Source organism: Nelusetta ayraudi, unplaced genomic scaffold, assembly GCF_046127955.1.
Source record: "Nelusetta ayraudi isolate G7.1 ecotype Tasmania unplaced genomic scaffold, CSIRO-AGI_Nayr_v1 ptg000097l, whole genome shotgun sequence".
Lineage (NCBI taxonomy): Eukaryota > Metazoa > Chordata > Actinopteri > Tetraodontiformes > Monacanthidae > Nelusetta > Nelusetta ayraudi.
The window spans coordinates 1,909,079-1,924,372 of record NW_027466147.1 but is presented as its reverse complement, the minus strand read 5'-3'; the positions used below and the strand labels follow the sequence as shown (position 1 = coordinate 1,924,372).

The window sequence follows — 15,294 nt, the reverse complement described above, 5'->3', positions numbered from 1 at the left end:
ACAAAAGCGGCAAAATTGCTGAGGCAGCGCATTGTCGCACATGTGATCAGAAACAGATGTGGCGTCTCTGCAGGGCTCCGAAACAACGACGGCACCGAGCCGGGGGTCTCACGCCGGGGTGACTGAGCACATTTTGGGTTTATTCAACCTTTAATTACGGCGTTAATCTCTGCGAAAGCACCAGTTTAAGACGCAGAGCGGCGATTAGCCGCAGATTCACCGCTGCAATTCATGAGGCAATTGCACAAAAAGCGGCGCCCAGTGGAAGCGGATAAAAGACTATAAATGCAATAATATATTATAGATAATTAACATAAATGTTTGCAAGCTGGTGGCAAGTGGGGCACCACTTGATGGAGGCCCCGGTGCCGGGCAGAACAACAAAACAGCGAGCCGCAGAGACAAAGGGGCACTTCTCCAAACATGAGACAGTCATCTCCTTACTCAAACACAAAAACATCTTTCCTCCTCATTTCCCAACAGCTCTGACTCGCCCGGGCCTTTTCATGTGTGTTGAAAGGCATCAGCTGGCTGCAGTACACAGGGAATTATGCAGAGACGATGGAAGGGCTGCCGCTCGCAGCTTTGACGCAGATGTGAAAAGGAGAGTTGCCACCGGGACGGGACGCCGACTGCCGGGGTGTTGGCGACGCTTTGTGAGTGACGCACGATGCGGCCAATGACCAATCAGAGCACCAGAGGCAAAGTTCGATGACGTCATCTGACCTGTCACTCATCGAAACTTGAGCAACGACCCCGACCATCAGTTGAGTCCATGGTGGTGGTCTGATAAGCTTTGGCCAGTATCCTGCACTGGGTTCTAGATTTATTAGTTAATGGGACTCAACCGCATCATTCCGCAGTTATTGTGTTTGAACGCAGAGAGGCGAAGAAACACCAATGAAAACAACACAGCTCGGTCTCAGCATGCAAGGGAAGCAGATGAGGTGCATAAAAAAAAAATGGGTGGAAATACCATAAAAACCAACAAAACTAAGTCAGATGTTTTGGTCTGTTTGTAGTTCAATGAACAAACTAAAAATAGTAAATATTTTTTTTTTCGCATATAAAAACTAATCCAACAACAATTAAAAATGAATTGACATAAACACTCACCACGCCACCAAGCTCTTGACTAGAACGTGGATCTGCTCGGGGTTTCTGCTGAGCTGCCCCGTCAAAACAACTTCAGAAGCTGGAGGGCAGAGAGGTGGAGGACTGTGCAACTTGATACAAACACAGAGGAGCCATCTGACACACCAGGATTTAAATAACCACCGGTCGGAGAAGCCACTACACTACACACAGGTGAGAGCCATTAAGGTCAGGTTGATGAGTACAATGAAGAGGAAAAACCGTTGAAGGGAAAATGTGGGTTCAAGAAACAAAAAGGCCCCGTAGGATAGAAACTGAAAGACAAAGGGAACAATAACTTCAAATCTACAGCAACCAAAAAGGTGAACGAGGTGTTGAATAGTATCCAAAAACATTTTTCTCAAACACAAATGTGACGGCATCAAAATCTCAGCACATTTCAACATTTGGTGGACTGTGAGCAAAAATGCGGCCAGCTAATTAGCTGACACAACAAGAGAGTTCTACACAACAAATCCCTTTTTTTAATGCAGGCGATCCTCTAAAGTCAACATTAGAACCCCGTCTTCATTCTGTTTTGTTTGTTTTGTGGAATGGGTTATGGTTGGAGAGGGGGGGGGGGTTATTAGCACCATGGGAGACTCCTTCTGAAAATCACATTAAGGCCCAAATCACTTGCAAATCACGATGCAACAGAGAAAGTGATGACTTTTCCAAAAAGCAGAAATGTCCCATTACCTCCAGCTAGAGCTCCTTTGCTCGCTCCACTGGCTTCCCATCGCTCGCTCGGGCCCGACACTAATGACATGTGTCGTGTTTTTGTAACGGGCCACGTCCCGCAATGTCACGTTCAATGACGGCACGTTGGATCCGTGCGTGCCATTAATCCTCAAACACATCACGAAGCTCTGCCGTCTCGGCGGCGGGCCGTCTGGACATCGTCCAAGGACAGCAGAACTGGACCCTGACTGCCTGAAAGCCGGGAAGACAGATTCATGTCAGTCCTTGTGAGTTTTTCACGTCCCGACGAAAGCCTCTGACAATGTGGCCTTTGTGTTGCACAGGCTTCTCGTGCTACCTACACGGCTTGCAGAGATCCGCTGCTCAACCGGCCTCCCTCATTTTCAGGGCTCCTGCAACGCTGCGTTACGCCTGAATTCATCCTCATTTCGCCTCCCACACCATCATTATCATTCTGAGGGTTATTTTTGTTATTATCATTACTGTCCTAACTACTGGACTCTCCACAGGGGCCAAGGTCATTTGCCCTGATCCAAGCCGTCACACTCCTCCACACTCCTTGACAAAGAAGATAAGCTGCGTGCTGCATACCGGATCACTGAGCTGTGACAAAAAGCAGGTTCTGCTCAATAAGCCAGATGTAAATAATTGTTGAAAGCAATATCAGGCCCTGCGTCGCTGAGTCAGCTTGGTGTTTTGCTTGGCCGTGGAGAGAGGCGTCTCAGTTTCACCCCTGAGTCCCTTTTTGAATGTTCTCTTTTATTTAAAGGCCCAGCGTGTCAGATTTAGCGGCCTCTAATGACAGGCAAGCACGATGCAGACAATCACGAATCCCTGTTTTCTGATATCCGGCTTGGTCTCACATCATCAGCTGTGATATCTGTATATCGCTATGAAACCCTGAGGAGATTAACATACTTGCACACAGCTGAGGTTTGTGACCTTAGCTGTGCATTTGCAGCTCTCAGTCACCTTGTAATGTTGTACATTTCTGTACATTATAATCTGTGTCTATATTAAAGCATATTAAATAATCTGTGGTTGGTTGCAGGTTTTTCTTTTTTTTTTCAAAAACAGCAGCTGCCACCTTTTTTCAAATCTGTCACCCACCACTGCAGAAAACAAAGAAATCCTCCAAAGCGCCTTTTAAATAAATACTTTTTTTATTCTGTTATTGGCTTTTTACAGGTACAAAGCATACAGCATGTTATAGTTTTATCAAAAAGTGGAAAATACTGATGTTACTTATGTAACAAATGTAAAAAATAAGTCTTCAATCTTACTTTCCCCGAAAGTAAGAACATACATTTCAGCATATGAAAATATCCATAAAAACACAGCTTAAGTAATTTAAGTTAATAAACAGTACAAAAATGTAGAAACCATATGTGTCAAAATGATGGACGACAACGACAACAACAACAACAAAAAATGTACAGGAAAATGTACACAAGTGTTTTAGTTGGGGTCATATTTTGTAAGATGCACACATCATAATCACCATCACAAAAGTTTTTTATCGGTAATGCTGTTACCCAGAAAAACAAAAGGAAAAAAAAAACGAAAAAAAACAAACAAAAAACATATGGCAGGTAAGAAGAATTAAATTTGTGAGTGTGAACGAGTCAAGCCCCGCCCCCCAAAAAACCTCTTTCAACTTTGAGCAGAAACCGGAACGAGGGGAAGTCCTCCCCTGTTCTAAAATGTCGGGTAAGGCAGGGGGATTACTCCTCCGTCTCGGACCATTTAGCCAGTCGTCCATGGGAATAAAAACAGCATCCCAGCAAAGATAGACGCAGAGAAAAGAAAACGGGGGGGTGTTGGCGTGGTCCACCGTACCGTGCGAACGAAAAACGGCGCGCTCGCTTTCACATCCAAGGCCGCATCCTGTCGGCTGCAGGTGCAGTCAGATCAAACACACGTGCTTCCTTTCAACTAAATTAAAAAATGACCAAAAACCGTTGAGTCGTCTTTTTCTTTACCTGCTAAAATTCGCTTCCTGTCTGTGTTAATATTATCTACCGTCTTATCTCACAGCTGTGAAGATGTAGACGCTTTTGGGAAGGAGAGTCAAAGGAAAAAAAAAAAAAAGTGGTAATAAAATACAGGAAAGCTTGATCGAGATAGCGTGAATGGAGCTCGACAGTCACTTAATAGAATTCCGACATGGACCTTATTTTTTCCTCTTTCTTTTGAGCCATTCTGTGTCAGCGGATATGAGGCCTTGACGAGATGAACGCTGGATTGTACAGAATGAAAGGAAAGACACCGGCAAACTAGTCCAGTGTGGCTTCTGAGAAGATCAGTCCTGTTACAGGTGACATTTTTCTGCCTTACTGCATTGAAAGTTGTCTTATTATTTTGAATATTGAAACAAACAAACAAACAAACAAACAAACTACTATAGTCCAAGTTCTCTTGAAATATACAATCTTCCTTTTCTGTTCTCTTCGACTTAGATCATCATCATATTCTACAACACTGTAATAAATAGTCTCACACATATTGCTCGGCTTCTCCTTCATTGAGAATGGTGACTGATCCATCCCCGCTGTTCATTTCAATGTCTGTCGCTGCCGCGTTTTCGGGAAGCAAGGCTAAGTCCTTGAACACGTCCACATAATGTCCAAAACCGGGGCCCCAGTTCAACAGATTGTCCCAGTTGAAACCCCCGGCCTGCTGGCCCAGTTTGTGGGGTAAAGTGTAGTGCTGCTCGGTAGGTGGCATTTGTGGAATGCCCGGCCCACCTTCTGCCCGCCGACTCGAGTATCTCCTCTGCTTGAGCCTCCCGCCGTACTCCTCGTCGTCGGCGTCGGACTCATTGACTTGGGAGAGCTTGGGCACCCGAGAGCTGTAAGACACCGGCTTCTCCCGGTCATACTCCATCTCGGAGCAGGTGAAGGAGTCGTGCGAGTCGCTCTCTGAAGACGACTCCGGGGCGGGGATGCCGTCGGCAGGGTTGCGAACTCTCGACAGCGGCCTGCGGCAGTCCTCCTCTGAGCTGGAGCGCCCGTGGTCGGCGCTGCAGATGCTGGGGTTGCGCGGACGCGGAGTGTTCAGCCGCTCCACCTCCTCGATGGACAGCCCCACCGGAGGCCCCGTCTCCAGGGGTATCTGCTCGATGGGCTGCTTGAGCCGGCTGCTTGGCCGGGACGTGTGGCCCATCATGGTCTGCGGACTCTTGCTGCGCCGCCCCAGCCGGGTGGCGTAGTTGAACATGGGAGGCGGCTGGCACATGTCGCCGTGCAAGTCCAGCGGGCTGCCCTCCCGGCGGGCCAGATTGAGCTCCCTAGTTGGGGTGTTTCTGTAAAAGGACGAGGGCTTGGTGAACGGTGCTGGGGAGTGTCTGGACAGAGGGTTTGGGGTGGGGCATGCAGAGTGAGAGTGGCTGAGCGGAGTCGATCTCAGGGCCTGCGTGTAGTGAGGCTGGTAGGTGTAGCTCGTTGCTCCGAGGGGCAGAGGCGACTGTCTGGCGAAGCCCAGCGGGCTGTGTCTCTGGATGGAGAACTTGGGTGTGTGGCTGCGGAACTGTTTGTAGTGCTGGATGATGTCTGCATCCGAGGGGGCGATGCTGCTGGCGTTGTCGATGTCGTAGTGTTCAATGTCGGCCTCCGGGCCATTACAGGGGGCGCAGGGCGCACTGGGGACCGTCTCGTTGTTGTGGGGAATGTCCGTCTCGTCGTAGATCAGGTATGGGTTCTCCCTCTCGATGATGTCCGGTTTAGGGTTCCCTTCCGGTTGCTTTCTCACCGTCATGTCATCCCCGTACGGCGGGATGTTATCCGGATCATCAAACGCTACGTTCTCGCTGCCCTTCTTCTTTTTCTTCTTCTTCTTCTTCTCCTTAGGTTTCTTCTCCTTGGGTTCCTTTGGCACTTTGGTCTTGTTGCGTCCCCTGCAATGGTTGCACAGGATCAGGCTGAGCACCACCAAGGCAAGGATGGTGGCACAGCTGCCAACAATAGCAGGGACGGCCCAAATTGGTAGGACCATCGCATCGGCAGTGGGGCTCGGGCTGCAGACAAAGGCTCCGTTGTTGGCCGTCTTGCAGACTGTACCCTCAGGGCACTGGACGCCCAAACAGGCAACCAAGGTCTCGCAAGACTTTCCTGTGTAGAACTCAGAGCAGACACAAGTGAAACCTGAGTGGGGGTCCGGCACACAGCTGCCCTGGTTCTGACATGGATTGGAGGTGCAGTCTCCCGGTGGGACACACTGGTAGGTGTACCACTGATTGACACACATCAGGCCGTTCCAGCACGGGTTGCTTTCACACAGGTTGGGACCCCTGCAGCCGATCTTGACAGACGAACTGGTCTTGGTTAAGGCCACGAGGCTGTGCTCTCCAGTGAAAGGCAAGTTTTCCCCATTGTACTTCACATAGGCCAAGCAGCCATCAAAACCTGCGAGGAAACAGGACAGAAAACCAGTTCAGATAACGAGAAACAGCCGTCAACCATCAAGCGGGACAAATCAGTGGTCTACACAGAGAACCACTTCCAGTTGGCTTGTGGGTTTTGCTGACACTTGTACATAGCAAGAACTTGAAGCCAAAACAAAGATAGAGGGTTCTTTTTAGAGGGTTCAAGCAAAGGCAAACAAAACAAACAAACACATAGCAAAAAGATGGACCAAAGCAGTCACTGGCAAATCTGAAAGAAACCCAAAGTATTTTCGAAGAATTCATCATCCGATCACTTGGCGCTTCCAGACATACATCTGTGTTGGATGAACGTCTTCTGTGTCTAACTCAATCATTTGCTTCACGTTTTCCCCAACAGCACTGCCTCACCGAAATGAATAGATTTTTTTTTATTGAATTAATCCTCGGCTAGATTAAATCCATTTGTGCCTTCCCATTAGCTCTTGAAAACTAGATAGAAGGCACGTTGAGGTAAAGTACTGGTAACGCAGGCAGCTGGCCAGAGAACTGCATGCTGAGAAGCCTGGCTCCTCACTGCTTATTTTTAACAGTATATCATTCTGTAATACTGGTGGAGTTCATTCCTGATTCATCTTGGCACCGTGTTCTGTTGGAAACCCTCTCCTTCACCTTTCTCAAACTGTTCCCTGTTCACGCTGGAGGACATCTGAGCCCCTTGATGGTTCAGGTCCACGCCGACACGAGCGCCCGCGGAAATGTGTGACTTCTCCGAAGGCACTCGCTCCCAGACACAGTCAAACTAAATCAACATTAGCTATTTTGTCCATCGTCGATAGTCTGATAAAGAAATATTTATGCAACCACTGTAAATTCAGAGCAGGTAAAATCTTGCCGGGGTCAAGTAGAAACAGATTTCGCAGAGTCTCATTGGATGGTCACCAAATATGGTTCTGCTGCTTGCAGCGCGACCATTAATTCAGCTGAGAAATCAAAGTTTACACTGGATTTATAAGGGCTCATGGGCTCGTGCGCACGGCACACACGAGCCCAGACTCCACACGCATCAGCACACACCTTCAGTTTGTGACGGAGGCTGCCAAAACATGTAAAAACACTGCTGCTCTAGTGATTTACAGAGGACAGGCAGCGCGTCAGGATGTGTGTTTGGTATTAAGACACAAATGTGCACTCGCACGCGTGCATGCATACACATGAGCAGGCTTTAGTGGTGCATTTCAAGGCTGCCGTTTCCAAACTTTTAAACGTGACACATTTTCCTGTCCAAATATTACAAAACTCGGGAGTTTCATGTGCAGCGTTTGCCTTAAAGGGAAGGAAAACCTCTGGACAGCTAGCAGATCATCATGGGACATCTTGAATGAAAGTATGGAAACTCTTTATGCTGGGAAAACAGCAAGCGGCTCCTGAAAGGAACGTGATCCCCTTTCCCTTTTTGGGACAGTAGGGAGTCTAAAGTGGAATGCTAACATCCAGTTGCTCGGGGGGGGTCAAAGTGGCCTCTTCAGAAAAAAATGCAGTTTCTCCTCACCTGCTGCGGTTTTCTGCTGAGCAGGACTGTGTGGGATCCCTCCGAGGGAGAGGGTGGAAACGCCGAGGCCTCCGAAGTCCTGGGTGGGATGCTGGATGAGCCTGGAGAGGCTGCCGTCCACCTGGAGCGCCGTGGACGAGCCGTTCCTCACCAGCTTGAGCGTGTGCCACTGGCCGTCGGACAGCACTGCGTCCCCGACGGTGCGTTCCACCTTCCCTCCCACACCGGCGTCCGAGACGTAGAGGATGTTGCCGTTTCTCAGCTGAAAAGAAGAGTAGGGATGAGTGCAACTGCTGCTATTCAATGCAGGAATGGAAAGTTTAAAAGTGTTTCTGGCTGTAAAAAGAGGGCTAAACGTGCTGCTTTTAGGGCTCCTCGATTATTTTGGATAACTGGTTTCCAGAAACTGATGCACTGGGGTCCAGGTTGGCAAAACAAAGATTCTAAAAATGGGTTTGACATGACGGGGCATGAGTATAAATAGCAACGCAAAGTTGTGTGCGTCTAACGGGAAACACGTGTACAGAACAATAAAACCCCTGATATGTTTATATTCCCTCAATCTTCACACCGTTCCAATAACTATTCCAGTTGATGGCCCTCTGTGGGTAAGTCAAATAAAGCAGGGTTTATTTTGTTCGCTGATTGGTGCGATGACTCATGGCGTCAGCATCAATCTTTGGCGATGAGAGGAAGACTTTGCGACCCCCCCTCCCCCCCCTCCCAATCCCTCCGCCACCACCCTGGATCCAGTGTCGAGGTCAGACCAACAACAAAAAACTGCTGCCTGGCACTCATGAATCTCTTTGCCGGCGAGACACGCGGCAATCCATCATGTCTGCGCAGGCCTACGCGCGCACCAGAGCTGAGGCTGTCGAAGCAGACGAGCAGCCGCTTACAACAAGATCTCAGCAAAAACAATCTCCCTCCAAACGCCCACTAGTTTAAAGAAGAAAAAAAAAAAACTGGGAGAAGAGGGGGAAATCAATCAAGCTTATTCTGGCAGGGACAACAAATTTGCGGCTTACATCGAGTATGGTAATCCCATATGTTTGGTCCCCCACTTTCATGGAAAAGCAATCCCCTTCTCCTGCTTTCAAAGACCCCTGAAATCAGCAATGATAAGTAGTTTCCGGAGCAACTGATTTAAAATCGGAAACGTGGAAAAGTTGTCGTCTGGGGCCAAGGAATGCCGGGCGCTCCGGACCTGGAAAACCCATCTCAGAGTTTCTTCCTATGTCTATTTAGCACCCTGTTCAATATATCTAGTAAATATTACTGTGACTATAAACACATGCACGCGTTGCTCTACCCTCGTGGCCACAGCGGAGCTCAGGCCGATTCGGGAAGCTGCTGCAGCTGCTGCAGTTCCACTAGTACGTCCCCGACCTGGCATCAAAACAAACCATGTGACCATGAACGGTGAGTGAGTTGAAGTCTCTCATCTGGTGAACTGTAAAACCAGGCTGTTGGCTCTGTTTCTATCAGTCAAGGCAGCTTGTGATAACCCGATGCTTCCTACCGGCAGGACAAGGGCAAAACCCGGCGTCTTTAGCTTCCTGTTTTTGTTGCGGCTGTAGCTCTGCCTTGACAGGATGGCGTCTGCTTCGGTCATATTCTGACAGGCTGAAAACTATTCAGTCTGGTGCTTTTTAAAGACGGACCCGTGAGAATTTCGTCTTGACATTTCAGCAATCCCCTCGCCTTGTGCGGTTCTACTAAAACAGCAGCTGACGACACAGAATCAGGGATTAATTCACAAGCGTTTTGTTAGTGGATGTGGGCTTGTGAAAAGAAAACAAAGGGACAATTGAGAGCTCAATTGTCCCTTTGTTTTCATGGAGCTCTTTGTGTACCTGACAAGGATGAAAAACAGGAAAAACAGAGACAAAACTGAAGAGGCAGATAATGATTTGTCTGTGAATGAAGAGAAAAAAAAATGTGTTTGTGGCTTGAGGAATAAGTTCAAGGACGCGTGTAGCCCGTCTATTACAACCCCAGCGCTGTACAAACAAGAGTGACGTGAACATTTCAAGGCCGACCTTCCCCAGCCACGGACCACCACTGACTGCAAGTCCCCGACCGCAAATATGCTTTTAATGTGGAGATACATCATCTGACGCCGACGGTAAAATTAAAACGACTAAATCAATGTCGTTACTTTATGACATTCCTCCGGCTGTAGTGTTTAAATATTAGAGAAGATTCCCCCGGTCTCTCATTTCCTTAATGGGAGGGAGCCGCCACCTTTATTCACTCACTTCTGATGAGGCAGCTGACCGGCCTTGTGTGTCGCTGGTCTGGCGGATCATAGTGCTGTTAAAACAACACTAGAACGTGCACATCTCTTGCTAAGCTAGCTAGCTAGCTTCCTGGATTGTGCAGGCTCGGGTCGGTAAAAAGGGGCCAAAAGGACCAAAGAAGACTTCGTAGAGGGTTAACGTAGCTGAGCTTCCGACTGGACAGGTGATATACGAGGAGTTATGCAGTCCCATTCCAGGCCAGCTGGGGGCGCTGTGTCGAAGACCAGGGACGTCTTTCCAATTCGTTGTCAATGTACCGTACTATTTGACTGATAGAATTGTAAGGCAGAAAAAGTAATAAAAATAGTGCTACTTAAAAAGTGCGGTCAGTGTTCAATGATCCGACTCCTCGTTGAAATTTGCTCCAACGTCTTTGAACGTTTTGCCAACATAAGAAGGCGAGGCATAAAAACTGTAGGTTTCTATTTAATAACTTGCCATTTCCATTTTTCCCAGGGGGGGGTTGGTATTATTATTAATGTGAAGCCAGGAGTCACCTTCCACCACGCCTGCCGTGAGTCTGCTGGAGATTTGTGTTGCAACTACGGAACCTATAGACGATTAATAGCGCCTTAAAGCTTGCGCGCGTTGCAAGCTGTTAAATAGACGAAGAGTCTGGGAGGACATTTATTTCTTTTTCTCTGTTTTATAGGTTCATTATGTTTTCTCGTCTCGCCGGTGCTACTCTGGTGCAACTTAAGACATTTTCCTGCTTAAGACAATACTGTGGGAAAGCATATTGATGAATTCGCCATGTGAGCCGTGGCAGAAAATACATGTTTTTTCCCTTTTCCCAACCATTTTCCCTTCTAATGGCCACTGTTTGTTCACTCAAACTTCTGCAAATCATATTTTGTATTTATTTATTTTTTTGTTCCCGTACCTTGACGGTGGTGTAGTTGCTGCTCTCCTGCACATGCAGCAGAGTGCCGCTCTTGCTGCGCGTCCTGAACTTGACCTCCAGGCTGCTGGGGCCGGTCGGCTCGGAGGTGGCGCCCTGCAGGGCCCGTCTCAGCAGGACGTCCCGTTTGGGTCCCTGCTTCAGGGCGTAGTCCAGCCGGCCGGTGCCATCCAGGGACAGGGCGGTGTCTGCCGTGGAGTCTGCGGCGGAGAAAGAAAATCCTCAGTGAGTCTCTGTCTGACTTCACCGCCGTTTTTACGGCCAATTGTAAAACTTATATTTCCACTTTGGAGCGGGCGGACGCTTGGGCCCCAAACGATTTTTCCTAATCGGATTGCCATAACCACAAATTGGTTCGTACATTCTCACCAGCGACTACAAATATCGTCCCATAAATGAAAGATGTAGGTCAATGGACAGAGCAGCCCCTCAAACACATTTCTCCCAAGTTCCACTGAAGTTCTTTAATCAAAGCCGTCAATCCAAGGCAGAGGGTTTGATCCAGTTTGGGTCAGTAGCCAGCATTGGATGACTGGGTTAACTTTAAAGTTTGATACGGAAAAAAGAAACCTTGTAAAAGGTGAATGAAAAGACTTAGTTGAATGATGCAGAGCTCTATTCTGTTCTAACTGTGGTGCAAAAGGTCCCAGAGGACGAAGCCTGGAACACCTGGAAGGAGTTGTGGTCACAAAGCGGGTAGAGGGTTCAGTTTTGTGACATCACAGAGGGGTTGAGTTCCTGTGTTTGAGCACACAACTTCTTGAGTCTAGGATTGAGTCTTTTTCAAGTTTGCTGAAAGTGATTTTTTTTTTTAAACACCAGGTGAATTTTGTGTAATGAGGGAGCTTTGAATTAAAACGTCTTTCCTTGTTGTTTTCGGCAGATGGCACAAAGGCCTCAGAGAAATCCCAGACTGCCTTTCTGGCATTAATGCCGTCGCGCTGACCTGGTTTTCCACCGGCTTTTACGTGCACTCCGCCGTGGCTTCGGCACTGTTTTAATATTGTGGTGTTTCGGCTCCGATCGTTCAACTGGCCGCATTGGCAGAAATGTTTATGAATGTGCACGGTTCCCGAAACTCTTCAAATAAATAAAGAAAGAAGAAAAAGAAAAAAAAAAAGTCTGTGATCCCTTTATGAGCCATGAAACAAACCAGAGGAATCGCCACAGAATCAAACCCAATGAGAGAGAAAAATCCAGCGTGAGGGGACCTGGGACTTGTTTGTTTCCCGCAACGACACGGAAAACTTTCCAAATAAACGTGGTAACAGTGACTGGGACCATTCCCAAACACGCCAGAGCACCTTACACAGTAGCTGGCACTTTTCTCTCTCTCTCTCTCTCTCTCTCTCTCTCTCTCTCTGTTTTACTTTACAGTCGCTTTGAAGCTGAGCTCCGAATGCACTGATGTGGCCTATATTAAGCTGTGCGCTGCATATCGATGACTCATGAGGGAAGAATCATAAATAGTCATGGCAGAATATTCCTGAGGAAGTGCGGCATCAGCGATAGAGAAGACACTTCAAAGGACTCACATTTCTCACAGAATTTGCCGGTGAAGCCGTCCACACACTGGCACTGCTGCCAGGACCAGCGGTCCAAACAGGTGCCCCCGTGTCTGCAGGGGCTGACGGTGCAGGCTCCTTCCAGTCTCGGACATCTGCGGGGAAACAAACCCCCACAATCAGACGGACGCGTAGACGAGTCAACTGGGAGAAGAGGGAGGCGGGGGGCGGCGGGGTGTGTGTGAGTGTGTGTCTGGGGGTCGTCAAGAAAAGAAAAGTCAAAAAAGTCAAAGAAAAAAAACGGCGGCAGATGAGCCTCGATTCCGCTCTGAAAAGCTCACAGAGAAAATGGAGGTTATTTGCATATTAAAGGATCCGTGGCGGCGGCGCTATTCACCAGCGGCGCAGGAGGAGAAATTCTCAAGAATCCTGCGACGGGTTTTTCTCGCTCGTCGGGGAAGAAAAAAAACAAAACAAAAAAAACCAAAACAAATCTGCCACTTTTATTGAAAAGAACATCTTTCAAAATCTCATGAGAGCGCCACCAGATGGCGGAGGGAGGGAAGGAGGTGGGGGGAGGACGGGTGACACCGACCTGTCCAGGATGCCCCGAGATGCCAGCGCCTGACTGGGCTCCAGCGGCCGCCCGTTGACCGCCAGCTCCATGATGCAGCCCACAAAGTCGTGGGCGGCGACCTGGCCGCGGCGGTGGAGGAGGGGCTCAATGGACCCGACGCCCCCGACCGAGAGCCGGTTGGGCTGCACGTCCAGGATCCTGCACGCACACGCACACACACACACAAAACGGGGCTTTCAATGCACAAGGACATTGAGCATATGTGGCATTCAAAGTTGTGCATCCAGTGTCGTCACAACCCAGCGTCTTTTAAATCAAACCTTCTGCAGAACTCTGCAGGCCCTGCACACAAGTCAGTCTCCTTCCCTCTCTTTCTCTCTCTCTCTCTCACGCAAACACACACACACACACACACACACACACATACATGCACAAGCGCACGTTTGCTCTCACACTCTCACCCCACAGGGCCTGGCTCAGCGCCGCCTCCGTGTAAAGCCGGTGATCAGCCGGTAATTTAATGATGGTTTGCATCATGTTTAGTGAATTCGCAACAGATGACCTCATTGTGACTCCAGATCTACCCTTGCACCGTGTCATTCCGAACAGGATAAAGAGGAGTTTTCAGATTCGGCGCTAAACAAAAGCAGGGAGGCTTTGAGGGCCCCGTCGTCGTCGCCGCCGCCGTCGGCCCGGCGCAGAAAAAAAAAAGGCTTTCGTTTGCGGTGCCGTTGCGTGCGGTTGTCTCACCAGTCGGTGTGCACGGCTACGTTGCTCACGGCGCAGTAACCCGGTTCCTGGTCGTCGCCACACAGGTCCACAGTCAGGGACGCGGCCTATGAAGGGAGAGGGAGATAAAAAAAATATGTTAATTGAAGTTCAAGCGGCTCCAAAAAGTTGCAGAGTTTCACAGATTCTGTCAGAATCAAGTGCTTCATTCCAGGACACAACTGGCATCCGAACAAGAGCGGCTAAAAAAGTTTCTTCCAAAAAACTCCACCCCGGACCTCACTAGTCAAACACTGGGTGACGTTCGCGGTGATTTATTTAGTCGTTCAGGTGCTGAGGACTGGCCTCGCATGAGAGGGTGTCAGACTCCATAAGTTCTCTGGCGTTGCTCCGCCTCCATCCATAAATTGTTGGGGCAGAGTCGTGCTCGACGGTTCGCGTGAGGTCCGTCCGGGCGAACTGCGCCAGTCCCGCTTATTTTTCATCCATTCATCACAGCCGCTGATGGCAGACTGGCATTTGTGGGGGTTGGGGTGGGGGGGGGGAGAGGGAGAGGGCACACGTTACAGGAAACAATCCCTGTTTCCCGTTAATGGTGTGAAAGCGTTTGTCCAGATGTGTGCGACTGCGTAGCTCGGTGGGGAGACGAGAAACGAGCCGGGGCGAGGAACCGGTGGGGGACCAGTGTGTGAAAGTGTGGAGGAGCCGGTGCGATCGGGCTCCACCTCCGCTGGATCTTATCTAAACACGGACGACGACGGCCCCGGGTCTCCAACACAAATCAAAACCCCCGCGGCTCGCAAACACGCACGCACTGACACGCAGGGCTGCCCTGGTTCCCGCTAGTGTCCCGCCAGAGTAAAACACTCAAAGGATATTTGTGAAAGGAACATGAGCTTGAATTCCCCCCCCCCCCCATCGTCTCCCTGGTCATCAAAGGCGGAAACGTGGAGGGAGAAAATATTTATCCCTTTAAACCCTTTGAAAACAAATAGCCGACGCACTCGCAGAGGATGAGTTATGTGCGTTTTCGCTCGCCGCCGTTAGTTGTGTTTTTATTTAGACGACGTCGCCCTCTGTTGTGGCGCAGATGCTGACAAACAGGGTTTTTTTTTGTCTCGTTTTTAAAGGGGAAGGAGGGTGATGAATGGCTAGCTGCTAATTAGCTGCAGCAAGCATCTGTCGCACGACACGTGTAGACTCGGGCCGCATGGGGACTCCGCTGCCTGAGCTCGGCCAGAACTACAGCAGAGTGGCGGATCAAGGAAGTAGCTGCAACTCAAAAGTGACACAAAAGTGAAATCAGCCATTTGTGATGTCACAAAGGGTGCTGCTAACTCATTGGTGCCTCGGCCAGTTCACCCCCGGATCATCATCTGTCAGGAGGCTGCAAACAGAGGGCTAACTGTGCTGCTCTTTTGACTATGTCTCGAAGGAAGAAATGAAAATGGGTTGAAATTCAGATCAGTTCTCTCAACGCTGAAACGTAAAGGCGTCGCTGCCTGAGTTA

At 49.1% G+C, this 15,294-nt stretch overlaps 1 protein-coding gene across 1 annotated transcript in view; it reads right to left on the bottom strand.

Annotated features, from left to right (window-relative positions):
- Nucleotides 1-2,982: 2,982 nt before the first annotated feature.
- Nucleotides 2,983-15,294, bottom strand: part of fat4 (FAT atypical cadherin 4) — a 98,196-nt gene continuing 85,884 nt past the window's right edge. Inside the window, exons 12-17 of the mRNA XM_076048029.1 lie at nt 13,806-13,891; nt 13,074-13,253; nt 12,509-12,633; nt 10,956-11,173; nt 7,770-8,031; nt 2,983-6,239 (exon numbers count right to left, since the gene is read on the bottom strand). Coding sequence (XP_075904144.1) covers nt 4,333-6,239; nt 7,770-8,031; nt 10,956-11,173; nt 12,509-12,633; nt 13,074-13,253; nt 13,806-13,891 — 2,778 coding nt within the window. The 3' untranslated portion in view covers nt 2,983-4,332. The remainder of the gene's footprint in view (nt 6,240-7,769; nt 8,032-10,955; nt 11,174-12,508; nt 12,634-13,073; nt 13,254-13,805; nt 13,892-15,294) is intronic.